The 23743-nt window shown below is 34.6% G+C and overlaps 1 protein-coding gene across 18 annotated transcripts in view; it reads right to left on the bottom strand.

Moving 5' to 3' along the window:
* STAU2 (staufen double-stranded RNA binding protein 2) overlaps window positions 1–23743 on the bottom strand; it is a 344484-nt gene that overhangs the window by 79710 nt on the left and 241031 nt on the right. Inside the window, exon 14 of one of the 18 annotated variants that reach the window (XM_057497972.1) lies at window positions 17935–17997. The exons of the other annotated variants lie outside the window; for them this stretch is intronic. Coding sequence (XP_057353955.1) covers window positions 17950–17997 — 48 coding nt within the window. The 3' untranslated portion in view covers window positions 17935–17949. Of the gene's footprint in view, window positions 1–17934; window positions 17998–23743 lie in introns of those variants that run through there. 18 annotated transcript variants of the gene reach the window in all.

The following is a 23743-nucleotide window of genomic DNA, read 5'->3' as shown; positions in this document are numbered from 1 at the left end:
GAGGTTCCCAAACATAGCAGTGATTATGGATGAAGAATTCACCTTTCCCCTGTTAATGTAAACACACAGGAGTGCCCTTCTACTTGATAAAGAGGGTGATAGGAGATCTTCTGATCTGTTTATTTGTTTAATGTCCACCTCTTGCCTGATCCTGCTTGCACTCTGCAACTTGAAAAAGAACACTATTCTTGAAAACTTCCCACATTAGACATCTTGGCACATCTTAAGTGCTTTAAATATATGTATACAAGGCAATATTGTGGCAGTATTATCAATGTTGAACTCGGGCTTAAATTATCCCATATCAAGCTAGCTTAATTCAGATTTAACAAATAATACTGCAAAAGAAAACCCAAAGTCAGGATCCAAGAAAGAAGAGGCTAAACTTCATTTAAAAACAAGAATATAAATTTATGAGTATCACCTATATACAAAGTAAAAATTAATTCATGTTTTATAATGGATCATAACCTATATTAACCTATTGTAATGAAATAGTTGGGAGAATCATAGATTCTAAAATACAAATTTTCTTACCTAATTCGTTTGGGAAAATCAGTTTACTGTAAACAAAAACCATTTTGTGTGGTTCAAATATTTAAACCAGGCAAAAGAATGTCAGTTTTGTACTCAATAAACATTAGGGAATACATGTGTGAATGACAACGGTACCATAAATACTTTTCATCCCTTGAAAGCACAACAAGGCATACGCTATAAACTTTTTAAGTACATCTGCATTTGTAAACATAATTTCAAATTCCAAATAAAATGATGAGACTAAAATCAGAAAACAATATACTTATATATTGTATTTTTAGAATGTTTTTGACATCATGTTTACATCCAATTGTAAGTGTTCAAAGGTAAAAATGTGTTCGTTTCTTATTTAGAAGACCAAGTTCATCATAAAATAGCTTTTGATTACAAAGAACCCAGCATTTCTGTCTCTGCTGGTCCAAGGAAATAACGCTGTAATAAAGGAAATAAAGCTGTAATAAATTGCTCCAAAGCAAAGGTAAAATGACCACCCAATTAAGCCATAACTTTAAAACTCACCTTGAGGTTAAACTGGGAAGAAATATGAGGAAAAGGGCAATTAAAATCAGTCTTTTAAATTTGAGGTCTCCTCTTTGACAATGAAAGATTCAGTTACTTAAACTGTTTCCTGCTATTTCATTTATGAGTTGCTTTTAAGAGTATTTCATCCCTCAACAGAGGAAATAAGGAATGCTCTTTAAGACAAAAAAGCTATACCAGACTATCAAAATCCTTGCTGAGAAAAATAAACTAATTTAAGATTGATCTGGGTTTCTCAGTTCACCAATTCCAAATGTTCACCTAAGTTCCAAAAGGGAAGAAAACAATAAATCCCCTCCATAATACAAGGCTTAATAATTTATGGTGGGACAGAGGCTAATAAGAGTGGCATCTTTTAAAACACATTTAACTATAATTAAAATAAGTAAGCATTTATTTTCTTCTCTGAAAAACCTGTTTCTATTCCCCAGTACTGAGAAGTATGGGTCAATTTTGTCTACTAATTCTTAAGGGATTTTCTAGAGTAGTTTTTAAGAAAAGATGGTGCTCTCAGCAATATGTTGTTTTCTCATATTTTATTATTATTTCTTTAAAAAACTAACAGCAATGTTAACTACTAAATATGTCTACAAAGCAAACGCAAGGGAGACTTCCTTTACATTTTACAAGTTATTTCTTTTTCAAGAGGTCTTCAATATTAGTTAATGATAGAACAAATGAAAATGATAAAAAAATGAGTCACATCACTGAAAAAAAGACTATTTCCCATTGTTTTAAAATTCTCTTCCTGCTTCTTTAAATGTCCACAAAGAAGACACAGTTTGCTATAAATGTTGCACAAATGGGATGGATAAATAGTTAAGTAAGACCCAAGGAAGCCTTACTAATGTATCGTTGTCTGTCAGCTAATCTCTCCTGGTTCAACAATCTGAGTTTAACTACTTTGTGATGGATGAAGGTTGCAAATGACCTGAGTGTTTCAGCCTATAAAACAGGTCTAGGGAAATAAAACTTGCAAGTTTGATCACCAGACATAGATTGGCCACCATTGTCAGTATAGTTAGGATTTTAACAGAGACCAACCATTTTAAAGGAATTGTCTAAGTGTACTATTAGGTAATGAAATGCCAATAATTTACCTTTAAAGTACCATTACCCTAAAGCTGCCTACTCTATGCAAGATTTGCCGTTACATAACTGAAATTCAGATCCCTCTGAAATGAAAGGTGGCGAACTAATTGTCAGAAGACCCACTGAGGTTGAGAGTTTTATAGACTCAGTTTTACAGAAAGTTTCTTGAGAGAATTAACATGTAGTCACATTAAGCAAAAAAGACTCCACTTGTTAACAGCAGTAGGTCTATTGTTCAAGAAGAAATACATTTCATGAGATTCATTAAGAGAGAGGGGGGAAAGCTTTTCTGGCATTCTGCATATAAAATCTTCTCAAAAGACATCTGCAGTTTAAAAAAATTCCACCTACTTTTACTACTACAACCTTTGTTAATTTTCTACAGTTCTCTTCTCTAAAAGTCATTTCCTTAAGAAAACAGATGACAGACAACTTGAGTGACTGATTATATTGTGCCATCACTTTGTTTTTCTCAGAGGCCTTGGTTTAAGAGGATGGATGTTAGTGTAAATGACAGAAAGGGGAGCTTCACATAAGATTTCACTTCTGTTCAAAGACAAGCTAATGTAACCTCACTGCGGTGCAATCAACTTGACAAATGGACACCGTGCAACCCTCTGCCTCCCACTGAAACCCGAGAGCCTGATTTATACAATATTCTCCCTGTAGATGGAAAAAGACTTCATGCTGCTAGGCTGTATAATGGGTTGATCTGATAATTCTTTGCATGTAATGAAATTTGATAATATGGAGGTGAAATGCATCTCAAAGAATGAAGCAAGCTAATGAACTTATAAAACTACACTTAAGTCTTTTAAAACCTGAATAAACAGAAAGAGAGTCTTAGCTCAAACCATGTTGAGAAGACGCAGCAGTTTTCATGCTTAACTCTGCAAGCAATTAAAGATATATGGCTTTTACTTACAATGAATAAGAGAGCCTAGCTCTAAGAAGTACAGCTCTATTTAAACAATTCAGTATAGTCTGTAGACCTTGGTGTGCCTTATCTTTACCATCAGATTTTGCCGGCCCTCTGTTCTTTACCTCAAGAATTTTACATTACTTTATCCTGTTAAATTATTTCCCTGGTAGCTTAATAATTTTCCTTTTGAAGTGGGAAACATTTTAAAGAATTTATAAATACTACCAGGCAAAATTAACAAATATCTCATCTGGATATTTAAACATATCCTACACTGGCTATGAACACAAAAATCAAGGCTTCATAAGAAATATAAACTTCTACTTTAAAGTCATGGTATAAATTCCTACTTATTTAAAGTATGTAGGTAAATTATTTTTTTTAAATACATGGCATAGTATATTTTGTAGGGAAGACTGACTTCAAATCCTCTGTTGTGAAATTATCTACTGGTATTAATGCTTGCAAATAAATACCACGAATGTAAACTGCAATCAGAAGCAGTTTTAACACATGTAAATGTTGAATGAGGTAGAATTTTAGTCTTATGTTTACTTTGCTGTTGTCACAAATAAAAAAAAGCACTATGAAAACATTTCATGCTGAAGTGAATAGATTTCAACAGCTGCTGATTTGGTAACATGGAGAACCCCAGTGGAGACATCCTGCTGAATTAATGTTTTGGAAATGTTAAAAAGAAACTTCAAACAGACCTCGTTTAGCAGGCGGTCAACGATTTTGCTCTGTGGGGATCATGTGAAGGCTAGCAGAGCAGTCACTCAGCCATGAATCAGACTTGTCAATAGTTGCCTATTTTCTCAACAGGTGACTCAAAAAGGCACAGTCTATTTCCCCAACATTTCTGTGTGTACTCACACAGAAAAAATGATCCTAGACTTCTTCTCTGGCATTTCTTTGTAAGGCACAGCATGCGCAGTTGGGGAAATTGTAGTTTAAGAGGTTTAAATACATTTTTTAAAATGTTTACTTTTCTTTTCAAACCATCCAAAATTAGCTAAGCTGTATTTAAAGATAATAATGATTTCCAAACAACTTTTATCCTAAGTTAGAGATCTGGAACAGAGTCAGTCTAAGAATTATAGAACAGCAAGGAATCTTGGAGAAAACAAAGACTCAACCCCTCATTTTACAGATGAGGAAACTGAGATTTACAAAGATTTAGTTGAGATTTAAGTAATTTGCCAAAAAACCACATATTTATTTACTGATGTTTTAGGACTAGAAAGTCCATATTCTGACTTCCTAGTATATTCACTATACTTATCTTTCAGAAATAAATCAGAATTAGGCTTCATTTAGCAATGTAGAAATAACTTAAGGAAAGAAACAATTAAGCTGGGCAAGATCTCATGGTTCAAGTTTTTCTGATTTGGCATGTTTTGATTTCCTTTTATTTCTTTAAACTGGCCACAGAGAGAGAGAGTTAATGGAAAATTCCTTCCCCAAATCACCAAGAAGTGGAGGGAGTAGGGGGAGGGAGGGGCAAAAAAAAGTCCCGTATCAAGCTTTGTTTTCAACTCAACATTTAAGTGTTTAGTACAAATATAGAGTACAAAAATAATTAAACATTTCACTGTTACTGATTCAGATTGGCATTGTAAACTGTGCAACACAAGTTATTCTTATGTCAGAAAATTGCCAGGTATCCATTAAATGAGCCCAGATTATTTTCTATTGTTCAAGGATCTTTTAGTTGTTTTTGAAAAGCTTAAGAACAGAGTTCAATGACAGTTCTCAGAGGTGACTTCACAACACAGCCTCACTCATTGGCTTAGTCAACTTCACCTACTGCTCCCATCAATAGGCAGTCTTTACCAGCCAGGGCTACAATGAAATCTGAGGTTCAGTTAATCACCTCTTGTTGGAAAGATGTTTCCTAGAAAAGTACCCTGTCGAAATACTTTCCCCATGATTCAGAGATAAAAATTAGGAAGAAACTTAAGTAAATGACGGTCCCATAAACACACACACAACTATAGACTTACAAACCTTGTTATTAAACTATCTTGTTATTAAAATTTACCTTTTAGAAGTTTAACTCCTCCTATGGCAAGAGGAAACAGGTACTCTAGTGCAAAGGCTGATCAGTGTAAAAGACAGATTAGGTGGATATATCAAAATGAAAAATGCCCTCATGCTTTGACCCAGAATTCCCACATACAGAAATTAACCCTGTGGAGATAGATAACTCAGCAAGTGAGGAAAGATATATGTGCAAGGATTTTTGAGGCAATATTTTTTTATGACAGTACAATGTTGGATATAAGTTAAATTAAAATTATTGTACATCTGAAACCAATGTAATATTGTATATCAACTATATTTCAATAAAAGGTTTTAAAAAATTAAATGTTGGCAAAAAAATAAAGGTAAATATATACACTGGCACATATACAGCTGTTAAAAAGTGGCCATTCACTTAATATAAAGCTACAGTAAAACTGTTAAATATCACCATTCGTTTCACATAAAGCTACAGTAATATTAACATAAGGATTGGCAAATAGATTAATGGCACAGAATAGGGTGCCCAGAAATAGACCAACACTTATTTGGTCACTTGATTTTCAACAAAACACCAAAGTAATCCAACCATGTCAGGATTCCTAACTGGACACTAGCGTGAAAGCAAACAAACAAGAAACACCTCGACTCTGTTCTCATGGTACACAAACATTAGCTTAGATCTATTTTAGACCTAAATGTAAAAGCTAAAACTATAAAGCTTTTAGATGGAAATAAAGGAGAGTATCTTCACAAATTGAGAACAGGTGTTTCTTAAAAATAGAGATAATCACAAAATAAAAAACATAAGTTATTCTGCATCAAAATTTAAAACTTTTGCTCATAAAAATACACTGATAAGAAAATGAATAACGAAGCTTCAGACTAAAAAAAAAATTTGTAAAGCACATCTGACATCTAAGATGTACAAAGGATACATATAGATATATATACTATTATAAAAAAACTTATAAATTAATAATAAAACGACAAACAACCTATTTTAAAACGGGGCAAAAATTTGAACTGACTCTTTACAAAGAAAGACATATGAATCACCAATAAACACATGAAAAAAGTATTCTACATCATTAGTCATTAGGGGAAAAAAATTAAAACCATAATGAACCATCACACATCCACCAGAATGGCTAAAATTAAAAAGATAGCACCAAGTGCTGCCAAAGATGTACAGTAACTGGATCTCTCACACGTCACTGGTAGGAGTGTCAAACGGTGTCTTACATAAAACATGCACCTACCCTATGACCTAGCATTTACACTTTCAGGGATTGATCCTAGAGAAATGGAAACATGTCCACAAAAGACTTAATATAAGAATGTTCACTGCAGCTGTATTCATGGTAGTTAAAAACTGGAAACAACTCAAGTGTGTATCAAACAGAGAATGAATATATTCATAACTGTTATATCTGATAGGGTGTTAATGTCCAAAAAATATAAATTCATATGTCTTAACACCAAAAAAACAAATAACCCAATTAAAAAGTGGGCAGAGGACCTGAACATTTTTCCAAAGAAGACATACAGATGGCCAACAGGCACATGAAAAGATACTCCACATCACTAATTATCAGGCAAATGCAAATAAAAACCACAATGAAGTATCACCTCACATCAATCAGAACGGCCACTATCATGGTCAGAACTTGTCAACTGGTACACTTAAGATTTGTGCATTTAATGAATAAATTTAAAAAAGGATTGGTGCATTTTATTGTATGTAAATTTCCTAAAAAGGAAAAAGAGGAACTGTGAACACACACTGGACTCATGTTAATGATGTGTAAGCTGAGTTACTGGGGAGGGGGGTACCTGGGTGCTGCTCCTTTTTTTGAAATGCAGCCCCCCAAAAAAGATAGATTAATAGAGAGATGCTTAACAGGAGAGATATATGGGGAGGCAAGTATAGTAATCACCACTGCAGGTGACTTATAATGAGCACATGTAAATATAATTTTTCAAAATAACATTTTCCCAAACTGACTTTCACTGCTATTAATACTTTTTTCATCTTTGTATACAATGAAATTTAACTTCTCCTAAAAGAGAATGATTGACTCATTTTCAAGCCCATCTATGTAAAATGTCAAAAGAAGATATAAAATAAGTCTGTTTTTTTTGTTTGATCAGTTGATCTGAATTTCAAAGTTTGTCATTTTTTGAACAATATGAAAATGCAGCAATAATTTAACCACTGACTACTAAAAATCTTTCACATGGATCAGAGCAAAGAATCTTTTAAAAATGATTTATAATCACAATAAGTTGTAAGCTGTGTGCACTGTAATTAGAAATATATAACTTATCAAGAAATAATGTCACCTTAAATTTTAATGGAAAGATTTTGTAACACTTTGAATTTTATGTTACTGACTTAAATGCATGCAGAAGGAAAAACAACACTTTTCCAATTGTGTTGAGCCAACAAAATGGAGATAAACAAATCACAAGATAGTGCAGAAGCCCCCAGGGTCATGTACAGTAACATTTCCTCTACCATATATTCAGATTAAAAATCTAAACTGTTCCCATTTCTAAATCAATGTATTCTGATAAAAGGTAGAGTTTACACCTATATAAATTATATATTTATATAATATATAATATATATATATTTATTTGCTGGGTATGATTTTATACTTGCAATCAAAACCATAAATCTACTTTGTATCACATTCTGGGATAGTTGACTGTAACCCAAAATACCATGCGAAGATACCAATCTATTCAAAGTAGTAGTGGTCTGGTCTATTTAGATAGTCTAAGGACCAGATATATTATTATGTATAAAATTTGATGATATATAGAGGAATATGCTTATGGTATTCAATAATTTACAGATATAAAATTAAGTATACTACTAATGTAAAACCCACATAACAGACCTCAACAGGATTTCTTTTCAAATGAATGTTTTTCAATGTTTTCTAAATGAATAAACATCATTTTGCAGGGTGGTACAATGTATTCTTTCCTCTCAGTTATAAAATACTTAGCATCATATATCAATAAAGTAAAAGTATTCTGCCATTTAATTGGAATTGAGGATTTTTTAATGGTTAATGAGTATAAGAAATGGTCAAAATGTTAAAAGAAGTTTATCTTAAGCACATTTTTCTTCTGTTATTTTAAAAAACAATTACTTTACCAATTGATTTCATTCCTTATTTTATGTCTTCTCTATGTAATGTACTATTATAGGATCTTCAGCTGTCAAATAAAATGCCAATAAAAATTCATACTTTTTCATTACTTAATTTATCCACATTTAAAGAAAGGGTCTCTTAAAATAAATCATACTACTAGAGGGAATTCCCAAAACTCAAAATATATGTGTATAGTGAACACTAATTCTTGGGTTTATCTAATGAAAAATGTGACTATAAAATGATTAAAATATCTCAGAAATTATATATACAAAGAATACTGTCTTGTTAATATTCATTTAGGGAAGCAACAATAGATTAATATACTTGTAGAATTCCATTTTGGAACTGTTTTTCACAAGATTGTCTACCTCAAGTGTGTGTGTTTTCTTTCTCTCTCTCTCACACACACACACACACACACACTAGTTGCTTTCTTTTATTACCATACTTTCAGACACAATGCTTATTTAGATGTATTTGCTCTGGTGTGTGTGTGTGTGTGTGTGTGTGTGTGTGTGTGTGTGTGTGTGTGTGTGTGTGTGTCTGGTGTGTGTGTGTGTGTGTGTGTGTGTGTGTGTGTGTGTGTGTGTGTGTGTGTGTGTGTGTGTGTGTGTGTCTGAACTGCCACGTTTGAAGGCTGTGTGCTGGAACGAAAAGAACTATCAGGCATCAGAGAGGGTTTGCGTTTCAGCACTGCTGTTTATCAGCTATGCAAGTCTGGGTAAGTTCCTTCACTTCTCTGGGTTTCAATGTCCCCATCTTTAAAATAAGAGGATAGTTAGACTAGTACACTCCAGTAGAAATAAAATGTGGGTTATATATATAATTTTTATAGCCACATTCAAAAAGCAAAAAGAAATACATGAAATTAATTTTAATAATGTATTTTTGTTTAACCCAACAGATTCAGAATATGATCATTTTGGTATTTCACCAACTAAAAAAAATCATTACTGAGATCTTATACGTTCTTTTTTTTTTTTTTTTTGGTACTTAGTCTTTGAAATCCGGTATGTATTCTATACTTACAGCACACACCCCAATTAGGACTAGCCACATCTGAAATGCTCAATAGCTATACATGGCTAATGGTTAAAATCCTGGACAACACAGATCTAGACAGGGGCTAACAGTTCTTTCAGTTTTAAAAACTCTATGAATAATTACTTTATTATCAAAGTTAATACAGTAATAGAATTAGTATTAAATTCTGCACAAATATATGAAAATCATAGATTAAATGCTTCCATGGAACATATACTTTCATCAAGAAAGGTTCATTTCTTTCCTATCTTATTTGCCAACTCTGGGTAATTTTTCCTAACACAGAACAATCATTAAGAAGTAAAGAATTAGCAATTATCTTCTAACTCAACCCCCAGAGTGGATTACTTAATCTATTAAATTGGCCTAAGTCAATTAAATAATTGCCAAGTCCCCATTTCATATTATAGGATGCAGGTTTGGCCTTAGTCTGAAGCTTTGATCTTTATGTAATCCTAAGATTCATAAGAATGTTTTTCAAATGAATAAACATATAAATTACTACTAGTGATAAAGCTTATTTAATTTCTGCTTTGTTTCATTCAGTCTAAATTATTAAGGCTATCATTAAAAAAAAAGAAATCCTGCCATTTGCAACAACATGGATGGAACTAGAGGGTATTATGTTCAGTGAAAAAAGCCTGGTGGAGGAAGACAAATATCAACCAATTTTACCTATTTGTGGAATCTAAAAACACAACAAAACAAAATGAATAAAATAGCAGTGGACTCACAGACACTGATAAGTGATTAGTAATTACCATGGGGAAGTAGTTGGGGTGTGTGAGTGGTAAGGGTAAGGGGGACAAAGGGGCATAAAAATTCTCAATCATAATATAAGTTGGTCATGGGAATGGTAGTACAGTATGGAGAATATAGCCAGTGATTCTGAAACATCTTCCTCTGTTGACAAATAGTAACCGTTCTGGGGGGTGAGGAGTTAATAATATGGGTAACTGTTGAACCGCTGTGTTGTATTCCTGAAACCAATATAAGATTGTATATCAACAATTCTTCAATAAAAAAATTATTAAGGCTATGAAAGAGTCTTATTCTAGTGAACCACAGCACAAGCAAATCAATGTTCAATAATTGATAATCATCATTCTTGACAGCTTATTACTAGGAATGGCCGTGCTCATTAAAATGTGTGATAATATTCTGGTTCAATGGAGAAAAATATATAAACCATATGCAATATCCTTTAGTAATTTAAAGAATGGAGTAGAACCTACTTGCATCACAGGACATCTTTTCAATTATCAACTGTACTTGCAACAGACCCCCCACCCCCCGGACATTATTTATCTCCAGGCACAACTGCATATCATCTCAATTAGCTTATGAATTTGTTATGCCAAACTTTACAGAAATTACATATATGTTCTCCCTGGAATTACTATAATCTTTTCAATCTTCTCTTTCCCCCTAAGATTTATAATGAATAATAACAGCACACTCAAGTGTTTCTGTATCATTATGAACGATTATATAACAGAAATCTTATTTTTTAAAAAAACAAATTAAGAAACCACCCAACATACTTTGTCAAAATACAAAAGGTAGTTCCGCAAATCTCTAAAACTTGTTTCAACATTATATATAGTGAAAGTTGCTGATATTAATTCATACTTATAAGTGGCAGCATAACAACATACTGATCTTTTAATAAGTAGGCATAAAATAAATTGTTTTGTAAATCTGCTGTAAGATTAAATCATGTCATTTGAAGTCAACTTTCTACATGATTTATACTGAAAAGCATTCAGCAGAGACAGCCTGACACATAATACTGTCTCATTTCTAGAGGAAAAAAGGTCAATGTAATTGCTGTATCCTAGTCACCTGTAATTCTTCCAGGCAATTATGTATCACATGTCAAAGGCCAATGAAGAAAGTAATAAAGGCAAAGTCAGAGAAAGTCTTAATGTTGCGTGACCCATGTCTAGCATATACATAGCACTTAGGAGGTGTTCAATGTTTGTTGCACAAATAGCTGTAAAGTGTATATACTGTACAGTATATATATGCATAAATACTGCAGCCTGCACATATTTTATACATAACACACACACACACACACACACACTGTAAGTATACTATGTAGGCATGTTTCCTTTTCTTTTTAGAGAAATTTGTTAATAAGAACTTTAAATCTGACTCTGAATCTTAGCTGTCCATTTGGTTAACATCAAAACTCAAGTCTTTTTCCTGCTTTTATTCATTATGCACTCCATTAATTCATCAAGCATTTATTGACCTGGCACTATGATGCGAATGGGGTTGATAAAAAGAACAAGTACTATGAAGACAAACAGATCAATAATTATGTAAACAAAGGAATTGCTGTTTGTGGCGATTAAGAAACTTGCCCAAGGTAACCCAGCCTGTAAGTACAAGAACCAAGTGTCAAACCTCAATCTGTATGTCTTCCAACTACCCCAAGAAACATAAGCTTGGAGCTAGTAAGAGTGTGATGGTTAATTTTATGTCAACCTGGCTAGCTGTGGTGCCCAGTTGCTTGGCTACACATTAGTTTAAATGTTGCTATCAAGGTATTTTATAGATGTAATTAACATTTGTAATCAACTGACTTTATCCTGGTAGGTGGGCCCCATCCAATTAGCTAAAGATCTAAGCAAAATCCAACTTCCCAGAGAAGGAATTCTGCCTTAAGACCATATCATAGACATCCTGCTTGAATTTCCATGCTGCCAGCATGCTGTATGGATTTCAGACTCAAAATTGAGTCTCTTGCCTGTGTTTCCAGCCTGCTGACCTGCACTATAGATTTCCACAATTGTTCAAGCCAATTACTTAAAATCTCTTTCTACATAAACATCTTATAGAGTCTATGTCTCTAGAGAGCCTTAGTGATACAAGGACTCACAGCTAAATACAGAGGCGGCCAAGGCACCCAAATGTGGACATCACATACGATTCACCCAAGTAGATAAGACACAAAAAGAACCAAAGTGCCCAGGATAGAACTCAGCTACAACAGCATTTAAGGGGCCAGCAGAAGACAAGAGGTAAGAAGGAAGAGGTAAGTCAGGCAAGAGGGTTTTGTGAAGAGGGGCAGCAATCCTGCAAGGTCAAATAGGACGAGGGCTGAGTGTAGCCCCTGGTATTCGGAGAGATCAGCATGATGACGGTGACCTTGGCCAGGGCAGCTGTAATGGTGGCTGGGAGAGAAATCATTGACCAGAGGAGTAAGAGGTGAGAAAGTGGAAACGTTTGACAAATGAGGAAAGGAAATCATACAATAATAGCTCAGAAACTAAGGTATAGTGGACAGAAAAGACTAGAATGAGGGAGAGTTTTAAGTTGAGGTAAAAAAGCCACTGCAGAAGAAGATAGAGGTATATGGGAACTGTTGGGAAACCAAGCCCCAGAAGAAGTAAAATATTTCAGAAGATATGTTCTAGACCACAGGGACAGCGAGTAACTCTGATGAGAAGTGAAATACCCTTTTGTCAAAGCAGTGTATATGTATAAGAGATTGGTCCTCTCATGATTGCTCAAAGGCTAGGGCTCCATGTATTCATTGTATTTATCCTTTATTTTCTTAGGGAATCCAGAGGTGAGGTTATCATTAGTCTTTATTGAACAATATACATGTGTCTAGTACTATAAGTTTCAAAACAGGAGACCCATTCTCTGCCAGTCTACCTGTCCAGCTAATATGGCCTAGTGCATATATAGTCTCTAAATAAAGTTTTAATTACTCCTAGAGTCAAATTATTACTAGTATTATGTTATACAGTATACTGTGGGAAACCTTTAGCCAAATATATTCATTTCTGCCAGTGATTAGTAAAAAATATCACTGGTCCTCTCTGCCTTTCATAGTTTGTACAAAATTTTAAAAAATTTTTATTAAAGTATCATGAATATACAGTCTTATGTTGGTTTCAATCGTACATCACAGTTGTTCAACAGTTACCCACATTATCAAGTTCTCGCCTCCTCTAATGAGGTTACTATCTATCAACATAGAAAGATGTTACAAAATCCTTGACTATGCTCTCCATACTGTACTGCTGTCCCTGTGATCAACTTACATTGTGACTGCGAATTATTGGGACCTTCTGTCAACCTCCACCTGTCCCAACCCCTCCCCCTTGGTAACCACTAGTCACTTCTCCGTGTCTGAGTCTACAGCTGTTTTGTTCCTTCTGTATTGCTTTTATATTCCATAAATTAGTGAAATCATATGGTATTTGTCTCTCTCCACCTTGCTTAGTTCACTGTGCATAATACCCTCTAGATCCATCTATGTTGTTGCAAATGGCAGGATTTCTATTCTTTTTACGGCTGAATAATATTCCATTGTGTATATGTACCATGTCTTCTTCATCCATTACAAAATTTTTCTAATAGAAGCTTGAAATCATGATTTCTGATACATGGTTTAGTTATAATTCTAGTTATTAAAATAACTATATGATCTTAGCAGCCACAAGAAACCACAATTACAATATATGAGCATAATAAAATAGCACAGTGTATTTTAGTCTTACTATGTTCAGAAGACTACATTTAAGATGTGATGTAATCAGTCTTTTTTTTTATCAGTTGTGAATATAAAATGATTATGCAAATAATAAGCAAAAATTCTTTCATATATAAAGGAATTTGCACAATTTTCCCACATTCTCTTAACTAAGAGATGGGTGGTTAAAGGCTAAAATCTTTAGGTTCTCCAGTGATGCATTAACTAAACCAAAAGGACAACTTTACTCAATTCAGAATGTTTTATTATAACAGCAAACTTCAAAAGCAAATACAAAAGATTCTACTATGCTTAGATTTTAAAACATAAACAACCAATTTAATGCATCACTAATAATGTACAATAGACATCTTCTTGCGGCACCAATTCAAATAAGAGACTGATGCAATCTGCCAGATACTTCAAACTAACTAATTTGGTAATAAGAAAACACTTCTTTTGTGCAAACTTTCCTACTAAAAATAACTGCAGAAACCTTCTCAGTTAGATATTTACTAAATAAAAGTTTGGACTCTCATTAAATTAGTTCTTAAAATTATCTTGAATAACATTAGGCTATTAAATGGAAACAAAACTCTATACAATGAAAATAGATATTAATGGCAAAGGATGACCTATTTTAGAATTGTGTATTTATATTCAATGTCAAATTTTTAAATATATATTAACATTTGCTATTTAATGTATACACCCCACATACACACACTCCAGATGTCTTATCTATGAAAAAATATATACCAGTACATTTCACTTCTCTATAAATCTTCCCCAGCAGCATAAGTAAAACATTTCCCAGGCTCTAAGTTTCTAAAGGTAAAGTCTTAAGTCAGTTTCTTGAGCATATTCTATGATAACATTTAACATATTTTTCTAGGTAAAGAACCATAGACTTCTCTCTGCCTTTCCTTACCTATTGTGGAATCCAGGATTCCAGCCTGATTCACTGAAAAGAGGATGTATAAAATTCAACAAGTATTTCCAAAGCATGTTCAATAAGATTATTGTTCTTTGACCAAGGCCATTTGCAAATTGTCTTCTGGCCTACAAATGTCAACCAAAATATAAATGTCAATTAAGATGTTTTCAGTGAGCTGTTGTTTCTTCTCCAGGAGCAGCTAATCCTGGGAAAGTACCTATTATTTCACAAAGGAACAAAAAAGGAGTTTCCATTCCTATAGCAACTGCAGGGGGGTAGGGGGTGGGAAGTGTCCATAAGTCGCACACAGGAGATGATTCATAGCGTTCCTTCCAATGATATTCAAAAGACCCAGGATCTATTAATTTGTGAAAATCATTTTCTTAAAATTAGAATTTTTTTGTGGCTAATAATTGAGGGGCAAAATTAATACATGTTACAGTAGGGTTTTCCTTTGCTGCATAATATTTTAGGATATATGTTCCCAGTTAAAGGAAAAAACTAAATGATTTGAGCCACATAGTAATAAATGACACTATCAACATGGCAGCATTATTCATTTCATATAATTTTAGAACTAAAAAAGGTATTTCTCAAGTTAATTTGCTAAATCATTTCTCACTTAATACAAATGTTATATATTAACCCTAAGTGCTTTGCATGCTCGCAATTTTCATGACTTCTCAAGACCCACTGGATGGAATCCAAATTCTTTGCCCTGGACCCCAAGATCCTTCACTCTAACGTGTACCTCGTTCTAAGCCCCGTTCCCACTCAGATCTGATGACCAGTGTTTTGGGCACTGAGCAAGACTCACTCCTCCCCCTCAGCACGTGGGCCCATGTTGGCCCTGCTGCTGGACCAATGCCCTTTATTAAATGCCTTTTTCCCTATTGCCCAGGGGGAAATCCGGTTCATCTTTCAGCTTCCATGAAGAAGGCCTCCTTCTACATAAAATTTTCTGTCAAAATCATCCTTTCCCTGTCCCCAAAATCCCTTAAATATTTTGCTTTTATAAAGGCCAGCTTTCATTTGCATTATAGATTTTCTTCTCATCATGATCAGTTCTTAGGGGCAGCATCCACTTCCTACATACACTGTCAGACCCGTGTACCCACACACCATCATGCTGCCTTGTGTGCGGCAGACACTCAATAAGGGTTTACTGAATGAATTAACTTTTATGAAATCATAACCTTTTATTCTGGATTTATTCTTATTTGAGCAGGTACTGTAGAAACCAGTGGCAAAACTGTTACTGCCTGTAATCTCTTCTCAAAAGCAAATAAAAGAAATGATTAATCTCTCAATTATAAATTCAACTGGAGGTGAGATTTGTGATCAGCCTCATTCATAAAATGAGACAGTAGAAGCCCATACAAATACTGATGCCAGGGACTAAGCAAAAGGCCCTGAAAGATAGGTTTCCTTGCAACTGTGAAAAAGAAATACTGTGTATCAAGGTGTACATGGAAGACATTATTTGGCATAAAATAGAAATGACTACATGGTACACTGAAGTACTTTATAATGAAGTTTTGCTGAATATATTTTTTACTATGCTATGGAAGTGGTCAAATTTTAAAATCTCCACACCAATGAGGCTTAAAGTAATAGTGTGGCTCATTTCCTGGGCTGATACATGATTCTCTCTGTTCAGAGTCCTATCATCTGCATAAATGGAGAAACCTGTAATGGAAGAATTAATAAAATAGAGTTTCCTTTCATGGAACTGATCTAAACAGTGAATCACAATTGGGAAGTTACTCATCTAAAACAACAGCACATCACCCAAGCACCTTGCGTTTGGCTTAAAAAGCAACAGTACGTCTTCTTCTCTGGCACACAGAGATACTGAATAAATATTTGTTGAATGGATGAATAAATTACTGTCTTTTTTATGAGAGTATTAAATAAGAACACTTAGACAAGTGATGCAATGCTAATATCTGGGCATTACTTGAAGGGAGGAAACTAAAAATTTGCCTCTTAGCTGAGACTTGAGAAATGTTCCCCAACTTTATACCGTTTCTGGTTCTGAAGAACAACAGCGCCAGGGAAACCCCATTACTCTCTGATGGTTTTGGCCTGAGCTTACAAGCCCTAGGGAGGGAATCAGTTTCCATTAGAATAAAACCAATAGCCTGCTGCCTTTTCAAAGATATCTGGAGACAAAAGGACAAAGTAAAACATATATAAAAAGAAAGAAAAAACACTGAAGAAAAAAATCATTACTAATATTAATATTAAAAATAAAAGTAAGCCAGAGACGGGTAAGATTCCTCAAGGGAGGAACAACCTAAGACAGGCACAGTCGAAGGGGGGCCATCAGGTGAGAAAATGGGGATCAACAGAGGTGAGGCTTAGAACCTCACCCCCCCGTTCTGAGAGAAATCTTCTGCATACGTGGATGTTTTATTGCCCTTGTCTAGCTTGGATTAACACATAGTCTACAGGCACACACCTGATCATCTACATTTGCCCTCTTACAACACTGAACTAAGTTTTCTACCTTTATCTTACATCTACCTACGACTTCAGCATTTTATTTAAAAATAATAATAATAATAATAATAAAGGGAGAAATGTGGGATCCACATATAAATCAAGTATAAAAATCAAACGAATATTCATATTTGACCTGATTGTTTATAGTTCATAATGCGTGATCAAAACCGAAAGTTTCTGTGATGACTGCCCTTGCACTGTTCACCATGTAAGAACTTATTCACTATGTAAGAATTTGTTCACCATGTAAGAACTTGTTCGTTATGCTTCAGAACATTGGAGACTGACGAGAATTAGGCTTGGGGTGGATTAATGATTGTGCATTGAGCATTGACTCCCCTATACAGAATTCTATTGTTGTTAACAACCATTTGATCAATAAATATGAGAGATGCCCTCTCAAAAAAAAAATAAAAAATAAATAAAAGTAGACCACCATTTGGTGTTCCTGATAAAGTCTTTGAATAGCACACTTTGAACATGCTATTTTGCCTCAGATTATTTTGAAGTATATCCCAAGTTTGATATAATCAAGGAGACTTTCAGAAACTTTTTATATTCATGCAAGCCCAGAAGAGAAAGCAACCTACAGGGTAGACATTAGTTTAAAGAAGATTTTTGATAATTTTCTATCAGCTCTAGCAGCTTTTAAAAAGGGAGTTGATGATGTAGCTCAGGGTTCTTCAATAGTTGATGTTTCCCAAGAACTCCAGGGACAAAACTGTGAATGAACACAGTAATTATCTCCTTAGAATTTTATGTATTTTAGTATTTTATGTTGTGTCCCAAAACATAAGTGCTTGCTACCAAAAATCAACACAAGGTAACATCTTCAGTCTTCTTTCTCTATTTTACTGGAAAGTTTAGGTATTTACATAGACTATATATTTCCAATATATAGGGTGTGAATTAATTCAAAATGATGGTTTTAAGGACACAGCACTTAGGAAGAAGTGACAAAGCAGGGTCTAAGAGGCCTGCTGTTCTCTGTGCAGCAGCTTACTTTTGCCACCTAGTGGGAGAGGCAGTTTAACGGTTCAGTTTGTGTTTTGTGTAAGGATTGTCTCATTCCTTGAAGACCTACGAGCAGAGGTCAGTTTCTTATTAGCAAATGACCAAATGTTTTTTTCATATGGGGGACTTTAGATGAATTCTTTTTTTTATAACGTTAAGTAATTTTTCCAAACTGGTCTGTTTCATGTCCACTGGCTTTCTTCTTAGGGAGGTAGTGTCAGTACCATTATCAACCTAGAGGATTCAAAATAAATTAAAACCTTCCTTAAGTTTGTAATTTGTGACTGGAAAAAAACCTTGACCTTCTGGTTTCCAATGGTTCTCCATCCCCCTTACCTTAGGGTATTTCACAAGGTCTACATTTTAGCTTATTCTGCTTTTTATACTTATATGGGGAGCAACCTATATCTTTACTCCTAATTTCTCATTGTGACGCTAATCCCAAATCTTCAGTAATCTACTGAATACCACCTCTGGAACTGACATTCAACGTTTCAAAAACCTAAGTCATCATCCTCCAGAAGAATTGGGGAGGGCCTGCTATGCAAGCCAGGGTGGCAGGCATAACAGAGCTAGACTGTGGTCCAGGGTTAAAAATGGCACGGAGATTTTTTTTTAATATGTGAAAATTAGTGAAACAAGTTAAGGAAAGGGAACAATCAGAAGTCAGGATCAGTTTACTGGGCTGGGCAGGAGGAAACATGATGATCAAGAGTTAGGGTGGAGCAATAATGAACAGGAATTAAGGTCAGGAACATAGGAAATTTGAGGCAAGGCTCAAAGCTAAAGCTAAGAAAACTGGAACAAAGAGGCAGAAGAGGTTGGAGAAAGTATCAGAGCTCTCACATCCTTAGGCTTGAGGTATATGCAAGGATTGAGGGCCGACAACCAGCTCAGATATGGATGGCATTCTTGGGTCTGCAAATTCATGGTGATACCTGGTTTTCCACTGTACCTTTGTCCAAACAGTAAAAACTACCTGGCCCTCAAAGTCTGCTGAGAGTTTCTAAGGCTCCTCCCCCAAATAAATTTTTGCTTACCTAAATTTCCACTTTCATGAATGGCATTATAATCTCCTTGGTCTCTCAGGCTTTGAAGCTTATAAAGCTGCCTTTTTTTTTAAACACCTCTTTGAAATATAATTTATATACTATGAAGTTCATCTATTGTAAGTTTTTTTAGTAAATTTTAGTAAGTTATGCAAACATCACCACCATTTAATCTTAGAACATTTCTATCACCTCAGAAAATTTTGCTGTGCTCATTTGTAGTAGCCCCTACTCCCTGGCCCAGCCCAAGGCAAACACCAATCTGCTTTAACTATAGATTTTTGTCTTTTCTGGAAATTTCATATGTATGGAATCATACCATATGTGGTTTCTTGTGTCTGGTATCCTTAATGTATCATGTTTTTGAGGTTTGTCTTTGTTCCTTTTTGTTGCTAAATAGTATTTCATTGTATGGATATATGACTTTGTTCATTCACCCATTGGTGGGCACTCAGACTGTTTCCAGTTTTTGGCTATTATGAATAATGCTATCACTAATATCCACATGCAAGTCTTTGTGTAAACATAACCACGTTATTTTTTCTTGCGTGGATACAGCAGAATTGCTAAATGATGTGGTGAATTTGTTTAACTTTTTAAGAAGTTGCCAAATTGTTTTGCAAAGTGGCTGTACAATTTTACCTTCCCACTAGCAATCTATGAAGGTCTCAGTTTTTCCATAATCTGGTCAACATTTGTTATTGCCTGCTTTTTTTAGTATAAAGATCTTAGTGTGTATGAAGTACTATCCTGTTGTGGTTTTTGCATTTTCCTATGTCTGGTGATGTTGACCATCTTCTCAGGTGTGTATTGGCCAATAGTATCTTTTCTTTGATGAACTGTCTATTCGTATCATTTACCCACTTTAACTGAGTTGCCTTCCTATTGTCTTACAAGAGCTGTTCACATATTCCTAGGCATAAGTCACTTCTAGACAGATGATTTGTAAATATTTTCTTCTAGTTGGTGGCTTATCTTTTCATTTCATTTTCTTTGTCTTTCACAGCACAAAAGTTTTAAGTTTTGATAAAGTCCAACTTACTTATTTTTCCTTTTATGGATCATGCTTTCAGGGTCGACTCTTAAGAATACTTTTGCCTACCCACAGTCATGAAAATTTCTCCTATAATTCACAAGTTTTAAAGTTTTAGGTTTTACATTTAAATATAATATTCATTTGAAGTTAATTTTGTGTACGGTTGAGGTAAGGGTCTAAATTCATCTTTTTCACATGGATACTTAATTTTCCCAGTACCGCCTGTTCAGAAATCTACCCTTCACTATTTAACTTCCTTGGCACTTTTGTTGAAAATTGATTGAACATAAATTTAAAGGTTCATCTCTGGAGTGTTGCATTTGATTTTGTTCCACTGATCTACATGTTCCCTTATGCCACTAACTTGAATAATGTATTTTTACAGTAATATTTGAAATTTAGTAGTGTAAGTCTTCTAATTTGTTCTTCCTCTACAAAACTGTTTTAGCTATTTGCATTTCCTTAAAAATTATAGGATCAGCTTGTCAATTTCTAAAAATGAAACAAAACAAAAAACCCTGTTGGGATTCTGATAGAGACTGCATTGACTCTATAGATCAATTTGAGGAAAACTGCCAAGTTAACAGGGAGTCTTTTAATCCATGAACATTGAACACTCTTATTTATTTTAGATCTCCAGTTTCTCTCCACTATGTTTGGTAGTTTTCAGTATATAAATCGTAATACCTCTTTGGTTAAACTGATTCCTAAGTATTCTTTTTGATGATACTGTGATAAGAAACAGTCTTCTTAAATTTATTTTTTGATTATTTGTTCCCAGTATATAGAAATACAAATGAGTTTTGTGTATTGATTTATATCCTGTAACTTCACTGAACTTAGTTTTTAAGTCCTAATAAGTTTTTTTTGTGTGTGTGGATTTCTTAGAATTTTCTACATACAGGGTTATGTTATCTGCAAACGAAGAGTTTTGTTCCTTTTTTCCAAGCCACATGCCTTTTCTCTTTTTTCTGTCCTTCCCCCCCGCAGCCCTCGCACTGCATCTCTGCCATAACATTGAGTAGAAGTGTAGAGAACAGGCATCCTTGCTTTGTTCCCAAACTTAGAAGGAAAGCACTGTCTTTCACCACTAAGATGACATTAGATGTAGCTTTTTCACAGATGTCTTTCTAAAGTTAAGGCAGTTCCCTTCTATTCCTAGATTGTTCAGAGTATTTAATCAGGAATGGGTGTTGGATTTTGTTAAATGCTTTTTCTTTGTCCACTGAGATTATCATGTGGTTTTTCTCCTTTTCTAACATGGTCAGTACAGTAACTGATTTCCAGATGTCAAACCAACCTTGGCAATGGTGTTGAATCCTTTTTTTTTTTTTTAATGTTGCTTGATGTTGTCCCACAGTTTCTGAGGCTCTGTTTCTTTTATTCTCTTTTCCCTCTGTTATTCAGACTGGATAATTCCTTTTGCTCTATTTTGAAGTCTGTGGGTTCTTTCTTCTGCCATCTCAAATCTGTTGTTGAGCCCTTTAATGAATTTTTCATTTCAGAAATTACTTTTCAATTCTAATTTGTTTGATCTTTTAAATAATTTTTATCTCTTTATTGAGATTCTCTGTTGAGTCATTATCATTATATTTTCCTTTATTTGAACATGCTCTCCTTTTATTACTTGGACATATCTATTTTAGCTGTTTTGAAGTCTTCGTCTGCTAAGTCAAACATCTGGGCCAATGGCTTTTTTCCACTGAGTATTGTAAACCTTTCCTTTCTTTGCATATCTTGTAATTTTTTGCTGGAAACTAGAATTGTAGGTATTATATAGTAGTGATTCTGAATTTTGATGTTCCTCCTACAGGATTACTATTGTTGCTGTGGTTTTCTTGCTTGTTTGTTAATTTGCCTAGGCTAAATCTGTGGTATTCATCTCCCCACAGCATGTAGCTGCTTGCATCTCTACTCAGTTTTTTAAAAATTTGTTTTTGTTTTTATATTTAAACCTGACTTCCTAGGGGTCACCCTTTTGTCTATATAACCTAGTCAAACGATTGATCAGTGGTTGTGCTCAAATACCCAAAGTGTCACCCTCTGTCAATGGATCTGTGCTTGGGTTGGGGAGCACATTCAAAATTCAGGTAATTCTCAAGTCTGCCTTGTCATTTACTTTTTGCCAGGCCCTTTCATCTTCTCTGCACATGCACAGAATTTCAGTCAGCCAGGAATGTGTAGATAGCTAGGGCCCCTCTCTGGTCTCTCTTGCAGGTTTATGAAGCCTTCTTGTCAGCCAGCAATGTGTTGAGTTTATCAAGGCCTCCTATCATTATATAATTTCTCAAATTTCCCTGGTAAAGTTCTGGCTTGTCTGTTGATCCACTATTCATTCCAACCAAGACTGTAACTTAGGTTCACTGTGCTAGCCTTTCCCTCGCCACCAAGATGTATACTGTTACTCATAATGTCACTTTAAATCAAGTAAGGCCACTCCAGTGAAACTGCTGGTTTTCATGGCTTTTCTTGTCAATGTAGAGCCCCTGTGCTGACTGAGCCTGAAATTGGGGGATGACAGCAGTTCCAAGCAGGAACAACGACACAGAATCCTACTTTTCTTACCTGAAGTCCAGTATTTTTTCCACTAGTAAACACGTCTCAATTTGTTGAATGCCTTTGGTCAATTTCCAGTGTCCTAAAATTGCTGTTGTTGAAAATTTTGTACAGTTTCAATTGTTGGTTTTGGAAAGATTTGTCCAGTTCTTACTCCAACATATTGGGAATCTGCCTTTAAAGAAGCTATTTTTAACTGCTCTGTGTTTTTCTCTCATACTCAGCTAGTCACCAAGGTCTGCTGATTCTTTCTCTGCAGTGTCTCTTTGGGAGAGTTGCCGTTTTCCTCACCATTTTAAGAGACACACCCATCAAGGTAACCAGCAGTCATTCATTCCTGAATTCTGATGATAGAAACCTTCCTCTCCATCACAGTCAATCATGTATCTGGCTACCAGATTGATCTTACAGATGTCAGCATAATCATATCCCTTGCTCTTGACTGAAGAATGGTTCTTTGTTGCAAAGAACATATAATTCATACCATTCAACCTAGCTGTCAAAAATGTACTCAACTGCCTTGATCTTATGCAACTTCATTTATTCCTGGGGCTCAAACCAAGTTGAGTTTTTCTAACCCAACATATTCCTTGACAATTTCGATGTTTCTATTCTTTCTCATGTTGTTTCCCCTATGTGGAAAGCCCTTATAATTTGTCTTTCAATTTTTAGTCTATCAACTTCTAAGAGAAGCTTAATTAGGTGAACTGTTCTGCCCTTGATCATCTCTATACTTCACAGCCTTTCAATATTCATATATACATATATAGATTTTTAAAAACATTTCTGACACTAAATCATGTTGCTTTGCA

Source organism: Manis pentadactyla, chromosome 3 (genome assembly GCF_030020395.1).
Source record: "Manis pentadactyla isolate mManPen7 chromosome 3, mManPen7.hap1, whole genome shotgun sequence".
Taxonomy (NCBI): Eukaryota; Metazoa; Chordata; class Mammalia; order Pholidota; family Manidae; genus Manis; species Manis pentadactyla.
Note: the sequence above shows the minus strand (reverse complement) of the source record. Positions and strands in the feature narration are given on the sequence as shown.